General features: G+C 40.7%; 1 protein-coding gene across 3 annotated transcripts in view; it reads left to right on the forward strand.

The window, feature by feature from the left end:
• Positions 1–842: 842 nt before the first annotated feature.
• The window catches only part of TEK (TEK receptor tyrosine kinase), a 102,527-nt gene continuing 79,961 nt past the window's right edge, over positions 843–23,408 (forward strand). Inside the window, exon 1 of one of the 3 annotated variants that reach the window (XM_007108993.3) lies at positions 843–1,197. In XM_007108993.3, coding sequence (XP_007109055.1) covers positions 1,146–1,197 — 52 coding nt within the window. In that variant the 5' untranslated portion in view covers positions 843–1,145. The remainder of the gene's footprint in view (positions 1,198–23,408) is intronic. The other 2 variants (XM_007108994.2, XM_028494035.1) reach the window with 2 other exon arrangements.

A 23,408-nucleotide genomic window follows, 5' to 3' on the forward strand; every position in this document is an offset into this window, starting at 1 on the left:
TGAGGTATCGGCTCTCTATGCTAAAGTCAGAATTTGTATTTTGGTGAAATTGTCATCTGGATAAATTTAGGGTCTCTGATCTCATTGTAGGCATGGTTACCCCAATGGTTATTTTCCTTTTGGCCTATGTACTCTCTCTGCTCTTATGGATAATATTTTTATTGCAATCTAATCACTTATAGTATTTGGTTTTTACACAGGTTATTTTTAAAATTTTGGATACAATTTTCTTCTGAGAGTAAGTTGGCCAGTAACCACGAAATCCCTCTTAGTATTACTAAAACCCTTCTTTGCCAATTCTTTAAGAAATTAGATCATCTTCAGATGAATTGTTAATAAAAAATTAACGTGATGGCCAGTAGCATGGATATCTTTGGGCTCTTGGCCAAAAGATAAGCCATCTGTGTGTAAGAAAACAGGCTAACAATTTTGGACTCTGGTCTCTGTGGCCACAGTGAGCATTGACCTCACTGTTAATTACCCAAATTAATTGTTTTAGGGGTTGTGTTCTCTCATCACGAAAACTTCTCTTCCCAATTCAAACCATGTGGGTTAAAACAAGAAAACAAAAGCCAAAACTGCTCCCCACACCCAAAAGCCCCTTCTGTCAGGGCTCCCAAGTAGACCCGGGAGAGCTGTTAGAGGGCTGAGAAGGGCCAGTCATCAGCGCATACCATACATAGGTGGAGGGCTTGTTATTCTCAGTTTCCCGCCTAGCAGAGGATACCCCTATTGTTTCTGAAAGTGCTGACCAGGACCCACACTTCCAACTAAAATTCCTCTATCCCTCCAACAGCAGCAAAAGCAGCAGCAGAAGCAACTGCAATAGATAAGTGTTTTGATGAATTGCAAGATGGATAGGGCTTACAGTGCCCCCAGCCTTGCTGATACCAAATGCCTTTAAGATACAGTTTTTCCCATCCTAATCTACAAAGGAAACAGGAAAAAGGAACTTAAAACTCCCTGTGCTCAGACAGAAATGAGACTGTTACAGCCCGCTTCTGTGCTGTTCCTTCTTGCCTCTGACTTGTAAACAAGACCTAGTAGGACATGAGAATGGAAAGTCACAAACTTCTGGGCGTTTGAAAGGATCCTTGGGACCTCATGCACATCTGTGGAAACTGGATGGAGAGATTTGGGGAAGCATGGATTCTTTAGCCGGCTTAGTTCTCTATGGAGTCAGCTTGCTCCTTTCTGGTAAGGTTTGGCTTTATTATCTTTAAAAAAATATTTTTAACAGAGTTAGTGATTCTGGGCTGTCTCACCAATGCTTAGTGCTGGTTAACAAGGGGCAGCTGTGGCACAGGGACTGTTTCTCCATGAGTCTCCGTTTAATATACGTAAGGATTGACATGGAAAGTCCTTGTGGCATGAAGTGATTTTTCTAGAGTTTCTCTTCTGGATTATTGCCCGCTGTGTTACCACAGACTCTGTGAGGACTGATTATGTCACTTTATTTGAAGAGACACGCTTACCATAGTGCGTTATTTTACTGTTCCTCGTTCTAGATTGTTTCCTTACTCTATAGAAAAAGAAGAAACATGGCTTTACCTGCTTCAAAGAAAATCTTCAGTCATTAAAAAAAAATCAAATTCATGCTGAGAATGATTTGGACCCACTTAAGGCATTGTACAGATTGTCATTTTTAAATGAGAACAAAAATGCTTTTCTATAAAGATTTCATACTTGTATCTTATTTTAATCAAAGCAGTCAAACGCTAGGCTTTTTGGTTTTTATCTTATAGTTGGGTCAGGGAGATTAGGACTGTATAATTTTTGTTTTATTTAAAAAATATTTGGCACATAGTAATTTGTAAAGTCTTTATTGGCCCATTGAAATGAAAGTTTAGTCAATTACCCAGATCACTGGGCACAGGAGAGTAACAAAATCTATTGTGGGTTTAAGGAATGGTTGGCTTGAATGTTTTTAGATTTAAGTTGTCTGTTGTTCAGATTCTCTAGATGGCGGCGTGGCTTATAGTTCACTCACCCTATGGGATACCTATGAAAGTGGTATCAAATCACGAAATACAAATAACAACTATAATGGCCATCAATCTCTCCCCTTCAGTTTGAAAGCATTTGAATTATTGTAATGAAAATAGAATTGATATAGGAAATGAATTTGGGAAAATTTACTGAACTTAATGGTGTGGGCTATATTATATTAGTAGAACTTGATCCAAGTATACATAAGTATCTGCTAATTAGTTTATATTTTTCATGTTTGCAATATTATATTATTAAATATTCAAAAAATATTCCAATAAGATAACAGAATTACATGTTCGTTTATAGCTCTTCAGTTTGTTTTCAGTGATCAGTTATATTGAGGATTTAATAATTTAAGACTAAGAATGTGTAAACTGCTGAAAATGAAAGATTATCTGAGATAGTTTCAGTATTTATGTAGAAATTTTTTATATTCATGTAGAAATAATGTTGATTTCTCCAACAATATGCATCTTTAAGCCAACTAGTTATCATAATTCCATTTTCGGTTTGCTTTTTTTCTGTGTGACATTTATCAGTAACATGAAATCTGGAACTGCTTCTATATCAGGGATTATAGTCATGCGAAGCCCAGGGGTCCACAGCTGCTCTGAGATACTCTTTAGGTTAAATAATATACACACACAGAGACACACACACTCTGTTCTAATTCATCTTTTTTCCCCATAGTGACCATGTTATGGCACTTTGCAATATAGGCTTAGAAAAGATGTCATAAAATCAAACAAAAAAGTTATGTGGCAAAATAGCTACTCTGTGTCTAAACCAAAAGCACAGCACTAACTTAAGCAGGGTGAAGCCCAAAGAAAGGGGTTTCGTTGTTGCTCTTGTTGAAAGGAAGGGTAATACCAGCAAGGTTGGTTTCTGGAGTAGGTATGTTATGCTAAATCCTAACTTAGATTTTCCATCTAAGCCTCCATGAATATGAATACTGAAGTCCTGATAATTGCAACAACAAGAATCAGCATGATTATGTCTACAGGCATAGGATCCCATTCTTCAAACCAAACTCCACTGGTAGACTACAGTAATGCAGCAAGGGGCTCGTAACTTACAGATTTCTCTCTAGTCTGGTGGGTTGTTCGTCATTCCTTTTTTCTGAACAAATAGAACTGAAAAAAATATCACATTTGCCTCAATGAAGGTGACTCTGGGTGGTAGATGCTAACCCATAAAAGGGTTGGAGGAGGTATGTAGTTTTTAGAAGGCTTCCCTCAAATCCACCTAGATTCTGGTAGATTCCCCTCCCAATAGCAGATCATGGCCAATACCAGCTTAGAAACAAGTTCTAAGAAACATACTAGATTTTCCCTACTCTCCCATTCTCACCAAACCAGGCTGCTCTCCCAAAGAGAAAAACAAAATAAAACTAATCACTCTTTCTGCCTTATCATAATATGTCCTTTGTGATCGACACTGATCCAATGGGAAGCCTCTAGTAGCATGCCTTCATGCCTCTCTCCTGTCTCATTTGACATTTTAAGTAACAACCTGGGTTCAGAGATAGTGAATATCTTGTCTGGAGTGGCAGAGGAAATTCAGTTATAAGGTCAGTGAAGTGGTCCCAGATGGAACCTCCTGATTAGGGTTGGTCTTAGAAGGCTAGTTATCAAGTCTGAGTAATCAAGGGTGGAGGCGTAGAAGCTGGGAACAGAGACACACCTGGGAATTATTCTCAGAAGGAGGAGTTTTGCTCTCTTGACAGATGCTCCCTCCTAAACATTGTTTTTGTTGGGAGCTCTCAGCATTTCCCTTTCAGCCTTACCCTGGGAGAGCTTCCTTCAAGAGTCTAGTCCTTCTAAGACATCTCTCCAGGGGGGAAGAACTCTTCTAAGTTCATCTCAGAAGACTATGCTATATCCTCTGGGGGATTCAGATGGGTGGGGTCCAGTTTTTTCTGACATTATCAATTCATCTCCTGGAACTCTATTCCTAAAAAGATATGTGTGTGATTGTGTCACCAGCTTATTCCCTGTAGATGGCTTATTGGTAAGAGCACAGAATCAGGATTCAAATAGACTTGTCTAGGCTGGAAGGATGAACCAAACCCAAAAGATAAATAGATAAATGTCAAAATAGATAAATGTCAAGTTATGCATTTGGATTCAATAAATAGATGATGTATGTTCAATGTGAGAGAGACCTGGTTTGCTGAGAGTTCTAGTGAATGACATCCAAGTTTTGGTGATACACAAAATTTGATGAATTGCAAGGAGCCAATTTATAGGCGCCAACACATGCTTTACTTGCTAAAAAGGTAATACATAGGCTGTAACCGTTTGCATAGTAAAAATATAAGGTCAGAATTAGAGATGGTAATCACTTCAATCTGCTGCTCAAAGCACATCCATTAAACACTGAAGACTGAAGAATTTGACAGCAAACATAGTAGGCAAATGGGAAGGTAAGTGCTTTAGAAATTTTGTCATATGGGAACATTTAGTCAGGAGAGAAGAGATGAAGGAGCAGCATTTTCATGGGTTTCCACATAGCAGACACCATAGATTGACACTGTATTTTGTCAGGTCTAGGATCCAGGGGTGGAGGGAATTGCACAAAAGACAGAGTTTGGCTTTGTTGATGGAAACTTTCTAAAAACTGGATCACTATCCCCCTCGGGAGTGAGTTCCCACACTGGAGAGGGTTCGGGCATGGGTTGGGTGATCGATAGTCTTTAGGAATGTGAAAAGAAAATCCTTTTCATTTCACTACCTGTGGCTCCTTACTGACCACTTAGCAGGTAGATAAAGGTTCAGAAGAGCCACCAAGATCTTTGCCCACTGAAATCAAACTGAGTTTGTTTTCTGAATGTGGACCCAGATATGGTCACTTTATGCTGAATTGTAACTCAGTTAACATGCCTTAGGAGAAGAAAAACCACATGCATTTGTGCTATGATGACTCACTTTTGAAGACACTGCTCTATGAGCCTGAGGTTGATCTCATCAAGAAGGCAGGAGAAGGAGTTAAGAGTATGGATTGTGAAGTCACACACCTGGGATTAAGCTCAAATTGGATGACCATGGGCCAGTTATTTGATTGTTCTAAAGCACAGTTTTCTCATCTTTTACATTTGAGAATACTTTTTCCCAGTTGTTATAAGCATCAAATGTGATAATGCATGTAAAGTACTCAGCCAGTAAGAACTCTCTTAGTAAGTGAAGCTAGTGTAATCAAAAGAGAAGTGTTGCTATGAGGAACATTGGGCTCATTCAAGACAAGTCTAATCTTTTCCAGGTGTAGGGGAGTCACTTACTACTCATAAAAGCATTGTCCTAAAAGACTTCAACATAAACCAGTTTCTCAAATTTTGTGCTGATCTCTCCCCACTTGACAAGCCAGAACACTTGGCCTACTCTCCAGTGCTTTCCCTCACCTATCCCTGCTCATGGCTCTTCTACTTCAACCAGGCCCATCTCCACCATCTATGCATACTTTCCGCTTGGCTCTTGTTCATGCTGTTCTATCCATTTGGAAATGACATCCACCATGTTCACTCTGCAAACAAAATTCAACTCAGTTTGCCTAGGCCAACTCTTCCTCGTGTTCTTCCCCTAATTCTGAGTTCCCTTCCCACACAGGCTGTGCCTTTGAGCTTTAGACACATAGATTTAGCCCAGTTAGCCTCTAACATTGTTGACAACTGATATTATTTACTTCTTATTCTCCAAAGTGCATGGAGTTTAATATGCCATAGTAAGAAACTTTTGGTATACCATGGCAGACCTGAAAAAAAGAGGGAAATTGTTTGTTGTTGTACAAAGGGCTTTTAAACATTGAAAGGATGGCAATAATCAATTTCATATATATTGCAAGTAGTATTCACTCATATCTTAAAAGGTTGGCTTATGTTAAATATTTGATGTAAATAGGGTCAAAAGAAAATCCCTTTTTTCCCTTAGGTGTGAAACATAAAAGATATACTCACGAAAGTGGGTTTAACAAGATTTTACATAATATTAGGTATTGTATGATTGTTGAATATTACTTTAAAGATACACAGTTTTATTCAATAGACATTTATTGAGTTATTGCCCACCTTTCATTCATTCATTCATTCACTAACTTAACTATCATTTCAATCAATAAAGACATACTGAGGGCTTACTTTGCACCAAGTACTGTACTGGATACCAGGAATGCAAACAAGGATGAATTATTTTTTCCCCTTGCTAAACTCACATCTTAGTAGGAAGGATGACTGTAGGCATATAAATTGTAAGATACTATGATAAATAATGTAGTAAGGGGCTTCCCTGGTGGCGCAGTGGTTGACAGTCCGCCTGCCGATGCAGGGGACACGGGTTCGTGCCCCGGTCCGGGAAGATCCCACATGCCGCGGAGTGGCTGGGCCCGTGAGCCATGGCCACTGAGCCTGTGCTCCGCAACGGGAGAGGCCACAACAGTGAGAGGCCCGTGTACCGCAAAAAATAATAATAATAATGTAGTAGGGGTATATCAAAATCTAGCTTTTCAAGAGCTATAATAATGTTCATTGGCTTCAATAATAAAAGCAACTTTAAAATCCAAATTAAACATAAATGGCTAAAAACATATAATGTCAATCTCATTTATTGCTAAATTTAGTATGAATAAAATTTAGTATTGAAAATAATCTGTAGGATAGATCTTCCTCACTTTGCAAGAACTCCTAAATAATAATGAATATTGCCAAAAATTATGGCTAGTGTAGTTATGAGTTACTCATAGCCAAATGATTTTAAAACTAAGTAGATAAAAAGGAAAAGAGAAGAAAGAACTTCCCATCAGAGGGAGCAGGTGGTGTGAAATAGCTGGGCAAGCTCAGCTTGCCCAGCTCAGTAAGTCTGGAATGTAGGGAGGAGGTGGTGAATTAAGGCTGGGTTCAGATCAGGAAGGGCCTCATAGGCCATTTTAAGTCATTTGTACCTCTTTCTGTACACATGGAAATTTAGTATGGTGTTTGTTCTATCATATCTGATTTATGTCTTGGAAAATTCACTCTGATAATAGTGTGAAGCATGTATTGACATGGCAGAGACTTAGACCTGGACCAATTTGGCTTCCCAACACTCCAGGCAGGGAGACTTAGATGAAGAAGTGGTTTGAAAGTGTTTAGGAGGTGAAACTGTAGGGACTGGTAATTGGTTATATATTGGAGGTTGTGGGAAGTGGGGTGAGTAAGCATTGCTCCCGGCTTCTGGTTTGGGTAACGGTGCTGCCATTCTCTGTGTTGGGAAACATGGCAGAAGGAACTGCTTGGTGACAGGCTGGCATGAAGCAAGTAATTATTTTGTACATGTTGATTTTGAATTTCCATGTTAAAGGTGGATATTTGGCAAAATTTGGCTCTCTGGGTCTGAAGCTCAGAAGAAGAGGGTCGGGCAAGGAATTGAAACATAGAAATCTTTGTTTATGGTAAGCGAAGACATGGGTTGTCCACCAAGACTTATGTGAAAGGAAGAGAAAGAGCAGATAGCCAAGGGTTCTATGAAGAAGCAGTCAGGGAGTTGCCAGGAGAGGCAAACCCAATCAGATTCCTTCCCTGGGATTTCAGAGAATTGGTGTTGTGGTAGCTAAGGAAGGAGAAAGTTTAAAGAAGGGGACAGTAAGATGGGGACAGCAGAGTGACAGCCTCTGGGCTTGGCATGGGGGCACCAGACTGCAGGTGTGTTATTTTACAGAGAGCCAGCTGCACTGACAGCATTACCGTGCCAGAGCTAGAAGGATGTCAGAAGATCAGCTAGCATCACTCCCAGCCTTCAAGAAAGGGAATGTGTAAAGTTGCCTCCCTTATTTCTGGAATTTTAAACTGATAACCCAATTCCCACCGGTCTAGCCAGACTATTCCTCAACTTGCATCACAGGTGCAGAATGTTTTTTAGATTGAGCCTTGTCTGCTTTCCTCTACATCCTTCCCCCACCGCCTCCTTTTGTCCCTTCAGTCCCATCATTCTCCCTGTGTTTCTTTCCGAAGGCTGCAGGGGCAGGTGTGGAGACATGGATCTGCCAGATGGGCAGAGTCCTGACTCTTTTCAACACAACTGTTGATTAGAGGGAGTGCGTTCCCACGGCCTAGTGGTGCCATGTCTAACATGGTACGCACGCGCGTAACAAAGAGAGGGAGAAAACCTAAAGATGACCAAAAGGAACCCATTAGGCAGCCAGCTGAGGGGCATGTGGGCGGCTGCTGTTTGCTCTGCCTGCCCAGGGCTTGACCAGTGAGGTGTGTGTGGTGGTCACACCCATCTCAGCAGATCTGTCAGCTTTCCCGCTTTTGTTAGAGGGTGATATCATGCTTCCTGGGGGGAGCGCTGGAAGACAATGCTCGGCCACTTTCCTCCAGATACAATAGGCGGAGTCAGGAAGGCAGTATTGACATTGCTGGGGCTGGGAAGGCACTCACTGCTCCGCGGCCGTCAGATGGTGAACCAACTTAACCTTGGCACACAGGGCCTGGGTTGTGCAAGGCGTCTGGCTCCAGAGCCAAAGGGGACTCCACCCTGGGGACAGGAGTGCTTTAGACATCTGGGAATCTGGGATGGGCTTTGAATTCTGATCCCTGTGTCAAAAACAACCGCAAAACAATAATAGTACCAGGAATAACAAAAATGGTTACCATCGGCCGAATGTCGCTATGTGCCAAGTGTTTAATATGATTTTTCAAAATTCTTCTTCTTTATTTTATTTTTATTTTTCTTATTATTATTTTTGGCCGCACCGTGCAGCATGCAGGATCTTAGTTCCCCAACCAGGGATTGAACCTGTGCCCCCTGCAGTGGAAGCATGGATCCTTGACCACTGGACTGCCAGGGAAGTCCTAATATGATTTTTAATATCTCACAACAATCTCACACAATAGGTATTATTATTTGTTTTGTTTTGTTTTAAAAATAGATGGTGAAACTGAGGCTCACAAAGGCTGTGACTTGACTAAGGTTAAAATGTTGTGGACATTCATTATTTGGGACTGCCCAACATTCCTATTTTTCAAAAGCCACCCTGCTTTCCCTCCATTTATGGGACTGCCAATCACTGATCAGAGTGTACTGTCCATCTGAAGACAGCGGTTGGTTCAGATGGAGGGTGCATGACCCAGTTGGGCCAGATAGACTCTTCTCTGGGAATTTATGAGCAAGATGTTCTCTTTCTTCAGTGAGGACACTGTTTACCTGGAGCCGCCAGCTTCCCTTGGCACTTGAAGCTAGTCTTTGATAGGAAAGAATGATGACAGAGACAAAGAGAACAGAACCCAGACAGGCACTCTGAAATTATCTGAGCCCTGGATCCAATGTTTTTAGATCGGAGACCCATCCCTGCCCCTTCCAGTTATGACAGCCAGTTGCCTTTATTTGCTTGTGCTATTTTGAGTTGTTTTCTGTCTCTTGAAAATGAATAGTCCTTAGTGACCACACAATCTCAGTAGGAATTATGGAGGCAAGAATTAAACTGAGGGCTTCCCTGGTGGCACAGCAGTTAAGAATCCACCTGCCAATGCAGGAGACACGGGTTCAAGCCCTGGTCTGGGAAGATCCCACATGCCGCGGAGCAACTAAGCCCGTGTGACACAACTGCTGAGCCTGCGCTCTAGAGCCTACGAGCCACAAGTACTGAAGCCTGCGTGCCTAGAGCCCATGCTTCACAACAAGAGAAGCCACCGCAATGAGAAGGCTGTGCACCACAACGAAGAGTAGCCCCCGCTTGCTGCAACTAGAGAAAACCCATGCACAGCAACGAAGACCCAACGCAGCCAAAAATAAGTTAATTAATTTATTAATTTTTAAAAAAAAGAGTTAAACTGAGAATGACCTGAACCCAAATCCTGGGCTCTTTCAAACACCTCACTGTGTTCCAACTAGTGTTTCATGGTCATCTCAGGCTGGTTTCCAGAAAATGAGACTGATAACAGTACTTATTTGTGTAGTTTTAGGGGAATATTTTAAAAGATACTACTTAAAATTACTTAGTATGGTGTGGGTACATGATGAGCACTCAATAAAAATCAGATGTTCTTAAATTGTTTACTTCTAAACAAAGCTGGAGGATCTTATGTCACTTTATGCCAATCTTTTCAAAGCACATCTCCATCTATGAGGGCAGGCAACTCGTATTCTATGCCAGATGGAGCTCCCTGGCTTCCCTTGGGATAATTCAGCATTGGTACCCCAAGCCTGGCCTTGTCTCAGGGACAAAGAGAGAAAAACTTAGAGCTGTGCGTTCTTGGGTTTTTGCTAAATATCTGGAGTGCAGGTGAGGGAATTCCTTCCCATGGCCTTACCAGCTGGCAGGATGGTGCTCCCGACTTTTCTTCTGCCAGCCCCCAATTTCCTGTTTTCTCAAGTCTTGACTAAACAGAGGCTCTAGGATGCTTTGCCCTAGATTGTTCCCACCTCATTTATTCCAAACCTATTAATTCCTAGTCCTTGAAATTTTTCTGTGGCATTGTCAATTCCCAATGCAGTGTGCTTCACTTCAGACCAAGCCCATTATTGAATTTTTGGACCCATCCTGGAGTGAATGTGTGTATGTGCGTGTGATCATAGCTCTGCCCGTATTTCACCACCATCTTGCCTTTAATTCCTCCCCCTCTTAGTCTCAGTTCCTCTTTGTGTCCAGCACCTCTTGAATCTGGAAAGCACTTTCTAATCTTCCAGAGTTGATTTAAATACCCACCTATTTTGCTATTCGTTGCTACCACTCCAGAATCAAAGAGCAGGGTGGCGGTGGTAGTTGGTTGTGGTCAGCAACTTTTCAGGAGCCAGTCCTGCCTACCTCACCAGGCTCTTGTGATTCTTAGTCCCTCAGGCTACACTGGGGGTGTATTCCAGTCATTCCAGGATCTTTGCAGTTTCTAAAACTACACCTTCAAGCATCCAGGCCTTTGTGTACAGTGTCCCTTCTGCCCAGAATATCCTCTTCACTTTCTTTTCTTCACCTGACTTATTCATGCTTTGAGATTTATATCAAGTGTCATTTCTTCTAAGAAGTCTTCCCTAACCTTCTTGCATGGATTAGGTCCCTGCCTTAGCCTGAACTCCACTAAAACAAACAAACAAAAAACCCGTGGACTGAGGCAAAGGCATATGTGCAGGTAGATTATTGGGAAGTGATCCCAGGGAGCAAGAGTGAGGGACTAAGGGAATGGAAGTGTACAAGCTTGTGTTATCACATTGGCCACTGCCTCAAATGCCTGGTGCTCCAGACCTTTTGAGGAGCCTTATGAAATGAGACTCAAGGGCATTCATCCATTGCTCTCCTCCCCTTTATTCAAGGGTCATATAGATGCAAGAAACTGATAAGCTACTGCTGGGGTCCTATGCTGTTGTGCCAGAGAAAGTCCCAAGGGAGGAAGTGAGATATCCTCCCATGGACTCTGTGTGAGCTACTTTGATAGTACACCTGCTCAAAGCTTGTGGAGGCCTGCTCAGCTGCGGCTGCAGAAGCAGCTGAAGCAAGACCTGGAATGGGGAAGATTTGCATTGGTGCCCAAGAGGTGTTGGATACAGGCACCCTTGTGCTTGTCTCTGCCATAGTACTTAGAATATTAAATTACAATTTACAGTTTACTTGATGGTTTGCCCACTAAGCTATGGTCTGTGTTTGACATATCAGTACGAGAAATGCTTTAATAAATAGTTTTGCATTGGATTAAATGTTCTGACCTAGTGCTTTCCTAAGTGTGCTACATATACTACTGCTGGCCTGAAAGATGATTTAATGTGGTGCTTAGAACATTTTTAATTATAAAAATTATTTGTATACATTGATGTATGTGTGTATGTATCACATCAATCATGTAATTTAATGAGTATTTTGGCATTATTTGAGGCTAAGGAAAAAAATAGATGAGTTAATTTAAAGAGAATGGTTAATAGAATAATTGTACAAGTCTCCTGTAGACTCAGCAAGAATCATGAAAATGACGTATTCATCAGTGCAGTTTAAGAGACACCGCTCTAACTGAATGAGAGAGCCTATCCTTTTTAGAACTCTATTTTGTGTGTGTGTGTGTGTTCAAATAAAAAATAGAAAAGTAATTTGGGCACATAATTAATACTATCCTAGTGACATGGACTAAGTGGAAGAGAGTCTCTTTGGTGATCAACCTGTCTCAAAAGACTGTCTTGGACTCTAATATTGCTCCTCTCAGGAAACCTGGAAAGTGGACATTTATTAATAATTTACAGACAAGACCTAGTTTACACATTGGGCATACTGAGTGTTCCTCAAAAAAGACCCAGTAGTCAGCCAGCAAAATAGTAGGCCATGCCCAAAGTAGAGGAATGGATAGGTCAGTTATAAGCATTCATTCAAGCTAACATTTACTGAGCTCTTTCTATGTTCTGGGAATCTGCTGGGCATTAGAGTTACAAGCATGGTTAAGAGAGGGGTCTGACTTCAAGTGGCTTTTAGTCTGGTGGGTGAGAAGCTCTGCTCTGTTAGAGGCAGACAGTGCATGTTGGAAGCATCGAGGCTGGAGGGAGTCATTCTGGAAGAGAACAGGGGTCTCAGCAGAGGGTGACATTTGAGTAGGATGAGCAGAATTATGCTTTGTGGAAAAGCAGCAGCGGAAGTGAGGAGGAAAGGTATTCTGGGCAGAGGAAAAAGCATGAAAAATGAGGAATAAAAAGTTTAAGAAATGTTTGTGCAGTGGTTCTTGCAGTGGTTCTATGTGGTTCTATGTGGCTACCTTCTATGGTACAGGGAATAAAGCTAGGGAGGTGGGCTGGGAAGAAGGTAACTTGGTTTGAGGTTGGCTGAGTGGACAGGGCCAGAGTCAGTTATGGGAGTTGTCAGGATATAGGATGAAGCTGTGTGAGGGAATGACATTGCCCAAGAAGAGGAGAGAGGGTGGTTCTGGGAACACCTTTGTCAAGGGGTGATGCGGGTGGAGGAAGAGGAAACTGAAGGCATTCAAAGAGATAAGCCAAAGGAGGAGGGAGTTTCAACTACGTAAAAATTTACAGAGTCAGGAGCCAGCGTAAGGAGAGAGACTAGAGAATTTGGCAATTAGGTATCATTGCAAGGCATTTTCAGTGTATGGGCAGGGCTTGGGCTGAAGAGTAAGGGCGAGGTGAGGAAGTGGAGTAAGTAAGCATAGATTCCTTTCTGAGAGATGTCCCATGTCACGGCAGCTTCCTGTTTCCATGTGCTTTTCTGTAAGCCTGATTCTAGGGTGATTTAGTAGGAGAAGGGGTGAGGTCTTCTCTGCCATTGTTGGTTCAAGGTGCTGGGAGAATATGCTGAGGTTTGAAGGAAGTAGAGAAAAACCTCTTCCATCACAGACATTCTCTCCTTCCCATGGATGTTGTCCCCAAGTTGCCTGAATTAGGTAATTATTTTAATTTCACAAATACATGGTAATGGAGGTACATGGAGGTGCCACACACTGTTACCTGGAATGAGGAATATTAGAATGGTCAAAGACTCAAAAGATGATCTAGTCCAGTGTTATTGAATGGTCTTTGCATAATACTAATTCCAGGAGAATCACTGAATCCCTCCCCCCTTTTTTTTGAGTATCACATGGAGCTAATGTTTGATACCATAAGAAATGCTTGTTTGATTCAACCTGCTCATTTTATAGATGCCGACACTGAGGCCCAGGGAGTTCAGCACTTTGCTCAAGCTCACTCAGCTCATTAGAGGCTGTCTCTTCACTTTAACAGAGAGTGTGGAAGGCAATATAAATTAGAGCTTAATGCATGTACTGTTTGGTCAGACTGCCTGGGCTTGCATTCCAGTTTTATCATTGAATTGGTTAGCTATTGCTGTGTAACAAACTACTCCCAAAACCCAGTGGCTCAACCCACATTTATTATCCCTCATAAGTCTTTGTGTGATCCGTGGCTCGCCTCATCTGTGTTGAGCACAGCTTTGAGGTTCTGCTTCAGATTGCAGCAGCTGGTGCAGCTCTGCTTCTTGCTGCACGTGTGTGGGTTGTCTGGGTGACTCCGCTCACATGTATCTCATCCTTCTTGGATCAGCCCAGGAGATGTTGTTCTAATGGTGATGTTAGAAACACATCACCATTAGAAACAAAACAGCAAGTGAGTCTTCTTAAGGCCTAGGCTGTGAACCAACACACTGTCATTCCCAAAGTCAAGGTTCGGAAACTACACTCTGCCCATGATGAGGCCAAAGCAAGGGTTTGATACAAGGAAGGCTGAAGAGTTGGGGCCAACAATTCAATCTACTACAGCCACTACTAGCTTTGTGCTGTGGTGCAAGTTAACTTCACCTGTAAAATAAGCATCATAATAGCAATTACCTCTCAGGATTTTTTCTGGGGGGGTGGGGGTGGGGATTAAATGAATTAGTTCATGTAAACCATTTAGAACAATACTTAAACTTAAACACTAGGTAAATATTAAGATTGTTACTAATTTTATCCATCCACCCATCACCATCCATGGGTGATGGAAGATATTTGGGGTGTTTGCCACTGGAGCAGCTATGGAAGGGTTAGGGTTGACTTGATAAACTGGCTCAGCATCAGCCATTCTCCACTAGCAAAAGGGCTCAAAGGAGTGGCCTTCTGAAGATCCTCCAAATCACTCATCTATAAATTCCTTTCTTTTGCTTATAAGTGCTTAAAAGGCAGCGTGGGCTGGTTTTGTGCTGCTTGGTTCTCCCAGACCCCTTCACCCTGTGTATCTCACACCCAGAGTCAGCAGACCTTTTCACACAAACCATCTGCCAAGAGGTGTGGAACTGGAGCCAGAAACACACAACAGCTGCAGAAGCTCAGCCATATTCAGAGGCCTGTAGTAATCTCACAACAGTCCTAGACACAGCCCTGACCACTGCCTGACTCTAGAGTACATAAACCATCAGCAGAGTGTAATTCCATCATGAGTAATACATGAATTCTGCCAGCTGCTTCTGGAATCAAACAAAAAACAGTGTTTTTGCCAGCTGGAGGAAAAAAATCACCATTAATTGCATCACTGTCTTCTCAGGAAGGCTGGGAGAGCCAGTGACTCAGGCTAACTTCTGCTAGAGGCCCTCTTCCTCTCCTAGAGGTCACTACCTGATGGAACTCATGGTTTAGAACCCTCACCAAGCCCATCTTTCACCTTGACCAGGTGGTGTTATGAGCAGCGACTCTGGGGGCAGATGAATCTGGGCTGGAGCCCCATTCAGCAATGTGATAGCTATGTGACCTCAGGCAAGTCATTTTCACCTTCCTGTGGAAGGGGGATAATAATGTTACCGCACTAAAAAGTTGTGAGGATTACATGATACATGTAGGTCAAATGCTTAGCCAAGTGCAGGTTCATAAAAAACGCTCAATGAATATTAGCTATCGTTATTTCTTCTGTATCCCTATGCCACTAGCTATTGCTCCTAGGAGCATCCTGTCTCCAAGATGCTGTATAAACGTTACTATGTTCCATTCCATCCCATTTCAACCTATCGCATTTCTTCCTAACCCATTCTAGTCTTTCATATTTTTTGAGCTCCTACTCTTTGCCCAACCCTAGGTCAGCAAATATAAAGTCCGTGTTGCTACAGAGGTTCCTGTTGGGATGTGAGTTGCAGACAGACATATAGTAGATTCTTGTTATTCGTAGTAGTTGTATTCTGTAAACCACCAAAACTGGGTTAGATTTCTACTAGTTGCAACATTTTTGTCACCTGATCAATACATAACCCAGTTTTGCGTTTGTTTCTTTTGCCAAAAAAAAACACAAAAATGTGAAAAAGTGGCACCAAATATACCGTCCAAAGGACACTGGTTTACAGTATGAGAGCCCAGTAGAGCAATGCGTTGTTTCACCTCAGTCTGGAACAGATGCATCTGAGGACTCGGGGTTTTCCCTGCTCTGCACATGTGTTCAAGTGACTGGGAAGGCACCGAGAGTATGGATTTTGAGGTTGTAAATAAATTATAGGCAAATTCACAGATATGGAATCAACAAATGATGAGGATCCACTGTTGATACAAATTCCTAAACAGCTCAAACTGCAATAACATTTCCATGGAAGTACAGGGGAAGCACAGGAGAGAAAGCAAGCACAGATTCAGTCTGGGGCAATCAGGGTCCTCTGACTGGAATCAGACTTTCAAACGCAGGAGGGTGTTTCTGACAGCAGGCAGTAGAGGTGGAGGTGTGACGGGATGGAACCATGTGGCTGGGTGCAGCCAGCTCAGCCAGAAGGGCTCATGGGTGCAGGATTTCTGCCCCTCCAGCACTGTACTGTGTAGCCCAGATTTGACTGGATGGCCTCAAGCCTTTTCTCACCCGCATCCATTTAGAAGCAAGACCCAGCACTCTGAGACGCCAAACAAGGTCCTGAAACGATCCAACTTTGTCGATCAGCAAGTAACGAAGAGCTTTTGGTGGGTCAAAGGAGAAGATGATTTGTGTTGTCTAGCGTGCAGAATAATAAATTCACGAGCAGATAACTCTCTGGTCCTCCGGCTAAATTCCTCTCCAACTCCCAGCCTCCTCGTTTCTCCTCCCTGCCTGCCTCTGCCTCTACTCTTCCAGGCAATTCCACTTTCACTGCCGTTTGCATACACCACTGCAAAACAACAGCCAGCTAGCTGTCCGGCCCCTTCTCCTCTGGAATCTTAGCAGAGGCCCTGTATTATTACTCAAGCCTGGCTTTCGGGAGTTTTTACTACCCTCCATTCCCTACTCCAAGGGGATTATCCAAGTATTCATCCAGTAAAATATTTCCTCCATATTTTGGCACAAGCAATAAAGAAGTACAAGGTCCCAGATGAGTTACCACTCCCTAACACTGCCCCTGCCGGTCATTCCTGACAGAATAAGGATTTTCTTGTTGTGGACGTATGACTCATGGTTTCTGCAGTTTTTAAAGAGCCTAGTCCAGGTTGTAGCCACAGTAGATATTCAATAAATGAATAGATTTCTGCTAATCTGATGCTTTGGGGGAAAAGATACATTTTGTCATGTTTTCTTCCACAAAACTGATATGTAATGTTAATTACTGTAGTTTTCTTATATATTTCACAGCAAGGTTTTGTAATGTTCATCACATTAAGTTCTAAACATTTCTTCCTAATAATTCCCATCAAAAGATATTGTTTTCTAGAACCTACAAAAGAGTGGATATATGTATATATATAACTGATTCACTTTGCTGTACAGCAGAAACTAACACAACATTTTAAATTAACTATACTCCAATAAAAAATTTTTTTTTAAATGGGGTTAGCATATACTGGTCTACCCTGAGTTTGAGGACCAAATGGAACTATTTGTGAAGATGCCTGTAAATGATACATACAATAAATATAAGGTAGCATTTTTTTTAAAAAAAGATTGTTTTCAAAATTTAACAAAATAATTATGAATTTTATCATGAAGAATGAACAGGAGGAATAGTTGAGAAAGTTCTGGGGTAAAAAAGAGAATAATGTCTTGGGAATAGCTCTACTAGATCTTAAGGCAGAGTATAATAGTGTAATAACAGTGAGGTACAGTCCAAGGGTATAAGCACACAAATCAACAGACTGGATAGGCCAGAACCAAATCTGAGTTTATATAAATTTTTAAAAATAAATTTATTTATTTTTATTTATTTATTTTTGGCTGCATTGGGTCTTCGTTGCTGCACCTAGGCTTTCTCTAGTTGCGGCGAGCAGGGGCTACTCTTGGTTGTGGTGTGCAGGCTTCTCACTGTGGTGGGTTCTCTTGTTGCGGAGCAGGAGCTCTCGGCACGCAGGCTTCTGTAGTTGTGGCTCGCAGGCTCTAGAGTACAGGCTCAGTAGTTGCTGCTCACGGGCTTAGTTGCTCCGTGGCCTGTGGGATCTTCCTGGACCAGGGCTCGAACCCGTATCCCCTGCATTGGCAGGTGGATTCTTAACCACTGTGCCACCAGGGAAGCCCTATATAAAATTTAATATCCTATAAAGGACACAGATCAGTGGGGAAAGGAATAACAGCTCTGGGAAAATTAGTTTTCTGTTTGGAAAAAAAGAATTGTTTAAAAAACCCATCTGTTACCATATACCAAATTCCAAATGGATTAAAGAGTAAGTGTAAAAAAAAATCAAGCCATCAAAAGAAGAAGATGGAAGTGAATATTTATTGACTTTTCATATGGGAAAGGCCTTTTTAAGTTTAAAAACAATGGAAGAAACCACAAAAATAGAAATCAATACCTATAGCTTCATAAATATGTAAACTGTTAATCCAACAATAAGCAAAATTAAAAGGCAAAGAACAAAAGAAAAATACTTGCAACAAATATGGTGTATAAGAGATTAAAATATTTCCATAAAAGAAGCTTATTGGAATTGATAGAAAAATATCAAAACATCAATAGAAAAAAGAGAGGAACAAATAATTTACAAAGGAGGAAATGCAAATGGCTAATAAGCATGTGAAAAAGTTCACCCTCTAAATTAAAATAAAATCAAAGTAAGATACTATTTTTGCATATCAACTTAGCAAAGTTTAAAAAACAAAAGAGAATACTTAATAATACGTGGCTGGGGTTGGTTAAATGTTCACTCTCATACATTGTAGCTTTTTAGATAGAAATGTGGCACTGTAAAGCAAAATGTTGTAATAAGATCTAAAATATTATCATAGGATTCAGTAAAAATTCAAGATAAGAAATTGTATTTGGTTTTTACCATACAAAAAAATTATATATGTTGGTTTCTGCAATTTCTCTTTATATACTTTCTGGGAAAAAAAGAAAGGATATATATCAAAATGTTAACAAGAGTAAGAATGTTCCTTTCTAACCATTTCTCCTTTCTCACTATGTTTGGATAGGCTTGATCTGGTGTTTTAAGAAGGATTTTATAATAAGGAGATATATTTTAAAGTAATTTATATTCTGAATGGTCTAAAGGACCATTAAATATATTATTTTTGTGGTTTTAGAGATACTCTGTTGATTTTTATTATTAAATTGTTATCATGTAACAGGATAAAAATAAATATTAAAGGACCCATATTTATCAGGACTGCAATCTATTTTGAGTCATAAAGTGTTCATGACTGTAAAGATGTTAATGCCCAGTTATTACAGAAAATGGATTCCAGAAACAATCTCTTCCTTGGACATTTTTATTGGGACATGCAGATGGCTTATTGAAATAAGGCCAGAAAATACAATGAGAAATGTTTCTTTCACAGTATTCAGTTGATTTTTAAAGTTTGGGAATAAAAACTACTATACAGATTAAAACTCTGGGTAGCTATTCCAAATTATGGCATTTGCTTTAGCTTCCTTAAAGATGCATATTTTTCTGATCACAAAAATAATTCATGTTCGTGTAGAAAAATTGGGGTACACAGAAAAACATTTTAAAAATCCAGCCACTATAGTTAACTCGACACACTTCTTAATGATATAAGATATATATCATCTCTCTCTCTCTCTGTGTATATATATATATATATGTATGTATGTATATAAGTGTGCTTGTATATATACACAGAGAGAGACAGAGAGACAGATTTGATTGTTTGGTTTTAACATCTGTTAATTATCGTCTTTAAACATAAACCCAGTTGTGCAAGCTCCCTTTTGTCATGGGAACTGAAAGAGAAAAATAAATGTCTCAACCACGGGATCATTGACCATAAACCAGAAGGGACCCCGTGGAAAGTGAAGTCACAGAGCTAATCCAAGTCTTCTGATGCTGCCACATTATAATCAAGTAATGTCTGAAACAAATACTTTCCTCTTATCCCTGGACCTCTTCTCATTACTTGACTTAACCCTGAGAGATTGAGGAGTGAGGATTCAGGGAAGTGTGAGGGATGAGGGTTTTAAGTATCAGAAATGGGGTTTGAGTGTCATACACACACTCTTTGTTAGTAAAGAAAAGCTATTATTTGTTAACAGAGAAAAGAGTCATGGCTTGTTTTTAGGGTCATGAAATAGTTGGGAATGTCCAAGAATGCCTGGTGTCAAAGGGCATCTTTCAATGTGGTGTGACTCTGGCTCTGTCTTTAGCTCTCCCGTCACCAACTTCCTTATCAACCTTGGGAGCCACAGTCAACTGAGGCTGAGTTAAGCTGAGGGATGCAGCCCACCACTCCTCTCCACAGTCTTCCACCATGGCTTCCTTTGTAATTTTAGTGGCCCTGTGACATGTCCAAACCCGAGAGCCAGTGTTCTCAGCTGATTGCTGCTCTTTGGTATTTATATCAAAACTAATTACCTGAGTATGTCTGATTTTCTACAAATTTCGCACTAGACTGTAGGCCAGTGGCTTTCACACTTGTGTTATAGAGCTCTGGGTGTTCCAAGGAGGTGCCACGCGGCTGCCATAGCTGGTGAGGGTGCGGACTATGCCTGTCCATCTCTGGGCCCTACACCTCTATTTTGCCCCAACTTCACCCAGAGTAACTCTACTCTATTTAGTTCACATATTATCTTCTCTATGATACGACATTCATTAAAAGTATGTCTTTGCTTAAACAAAAGCGCTTTAGGGAACCGCTGGCATAAGTTGTAGGATTTGCTCTGGCAAAACAGCCCAGAGCTGGGAGTGATAGACGGGTATCCTGTATGAGGAATTATTGGCTAAATCAATAGTGGCTCAAAGTACAGTTTTTGAAACTGAAATATGAGCTGTGGAAAGCTAGTTTGTTTCTTCTATTTGCTGTAGACTGGAAACAGAATAATCATGCCTATATAAAGTCTGGTAAGGTGTTGACTGGAGGTTTGAGACTCTTCTAGGAGTAAAAGGGATGCATCTTAAGTCATGAACTTTATAACGTTGATTTTTGTCAGTGTTATGTTGAAGTTTGTTTGCTAGAGAGCAGAGTTTTGGGTGGATGAACTGTTATTGCATGGATATTAATATTATGTATACTTGAATTAGAGAGTTAGCATCGTCTCATTTACTCTGTGAGATTTACTGCTTATAAACCTGAAGTTTGGGAACTCTCTTGGAGGTCCAGTGGTTAGGGCGCTTCCATTGTAGGGGGTCCGGGTTCGATCTCTGGTGGGAGTACTAAGATCCCTCAAGCCTTGTGGCAGGGCCAAAAAAAAAAGAAAAGAAAAACCTGAAGACGCTTGGGGAAGACTATTGAATGTGTGGTTATTTCTTTTTAAGTTGACCATTGGAGTGTTCCTCCCTTTCAAATGTTTAAATTTTGAAATTAGTCACACTAGCCTCAGCAATCAAGTTTTAATTTCAAATACACACAATAGAGCAAACATTCTGGCTTCCTTTGCATACATTGTACATTCTACAGTCTAAGAACTAAAGTCAGTTTAATCCAATTTTTGACTCCTCTAGGAGCCAAAATTAGGAGAATCAAAAATTCTATTAGAAACCTAGGACTTTAGCAGATTAGTCACATTTTAAAATTCTGAATCCAGGGATTTTGGACTTCAGTTGGTAGAACACATGGTAAATCTTGTTTCCCACTGATGACTTTAGACTATAAATGTATGCCATTTTTAGATGGAGTCAGATTTCATCATTAAAAAAACCACAGATTAAAATTTTATGGCCTCTACTAGAAGTCAAGTCCATTTGAAGAGCTAACAAATTAAGAGGATGGAAGCTTTAGCGGTACAGCCCAGAATGCCAGAAGTTGGATGGAATGTAGTTCCCAGCGTCCAGAGACCAATCAGGCTAACTGAGCTCACTTCTTGCCCATGTCTGTGTTGCTTCTCTGGTGTGTTACTACATGGAAAAAAGGATGTGAAATAAATTTTAAAAAGGATCCTTGTCCTACTTCACCATTATTGTGCTGGGTAGTATTCATTAGCTCACTCTCGGGACCTCATTTCCTTTGGATATAAGATGAAAATAATACTAAAAATGTTAGCTTTTCCCTGTGATGAGCTCTGCAGACAGGATCACACCTCAGGAGGATACAGTTGTGACTACTTTGCAGAGGAGCAAACCCCATTTTCTCTTCATTAGTCCCACAACTTTAGAGAATCATAAATCATCATCATTATCATCACTGTTTATTGACTGTTCCACTATTTGCCACACACATCATTCATAAAATTTACAAAAGATTTTTTCATGGTGTGTAGAGCTATACATTTATTAATCCTCAGTGAAGTGCTTAGAGGTAAGTATCATCACCTCCATTTTACAGATGACCAACCTGAGGCACAGAAGGCTACGTAATTTGTATATGGTCCTGTATTTATACAGGTAATACGTGGCAGATCTGGGGTTCACACCCAAGGTGATTGATTCCGTAGCCTCTGACCACACACTGCATCTCTCTGCTGGTCAGCCATGCTAAGCTTCCTGGCACTCCACTGCAATGTGATCTGTTCTGAGATAAATATAACCCTGTGCAGGGCACATGGACACACAGAAGGCAGCTTTGACACCTCAGTATGATGAAAGACACTACTGTAAATCCAAGGCTTAGTGTGTAAAGCACAAGTCACTTGCTTTCCTTTCAAAGAATTCAATTTTCTAAATGTTTATCTTTGTGTATACAATATACCACCATCCAGAGATAGCCACCGTTAACATTTTCTAGATAAGACTGAATTTTATATCTCTCCCTGGGCAATTCAAATGCCCTCCTCCAGGTTTCCCCTGGAATTCCCAGTGCACTTACATTCCCATGGTTACCTCCTACACTGAGCTCTGGCTTCAGTTTTGATTTAAGTAAATGCAGGCACTCCCTTGCTCACTTCTACACGTGTGGTCTCTGTTGAACTTGGTGTCAGCCTCAACATGTAGCTCAGCCTTTTACTTCAATTAAAAATAAAAATGGCAACAATTTTTTCTGCATGCAGACAGACACACAGGTACAGACAGACACAATCACAAACACAGAGACATGCAGACCGATAAGGCATTGTAAGTATAACGCACTTAACTCCTGAGTTGAGAAAAAGATGAGGTTTGCACTGTGGCAATCCAAACAACTCCACCACGAATATCACACTATAGCCTATTTATGAAAGTCCCTCAGCTGCCCATCATACTGCTTGGCCTTTATCTTTTCTTCTTCTCTTTCCCTTTGTCACTCATTGGGTCTACGTTAAATTTATAAATTAATTTAGGAAGAATTATCATCTCTCCAAGATTGTGCTTTTCTACTGAAGGATACAGAACATCTCTCCATGTCTTTAAATCTTTTGTATCTTTGGTAAAATTTCATAGACATTTTCATATAAGTCCTATACATTTCACGTTGGGCTGTTAAGTAATAAGTGATATCCTAAGGCAGTTGTGATACACTAAACCATTCTTGCCTTCTGAGGATAAACCCATAGTAGCTATAGAAGGTTCATTTAATAAACTGCTGAACTGGTTTGCTAATATTTTATTTGGGATTTTTTGCTTTTTCACAGGTGAGATGAGTAATTTTCTTTTCTCAGCTATTTATTTTATGTTAAGTAATAGGATTTTACTAGCTTAAAAGAATTGGTAGCTTTCTATTAAAAAATTTTTTTTTATATTACATAAACTCATCAGC

Source organism: Physeter macrocephalus, chromosome 9, assembly GCF_002837175.3.
Source record: "Physeter macrocephalus isolate SW-GA chromosome 9, ASM283717v5, whole genome shotgun sequence".
Lineage (NCBI taxonomy): Eukaryota > Metazoa > Chordata > Mammalia > Artiodactyla > Physeteridae > Physeter > Physeter macrocephalus.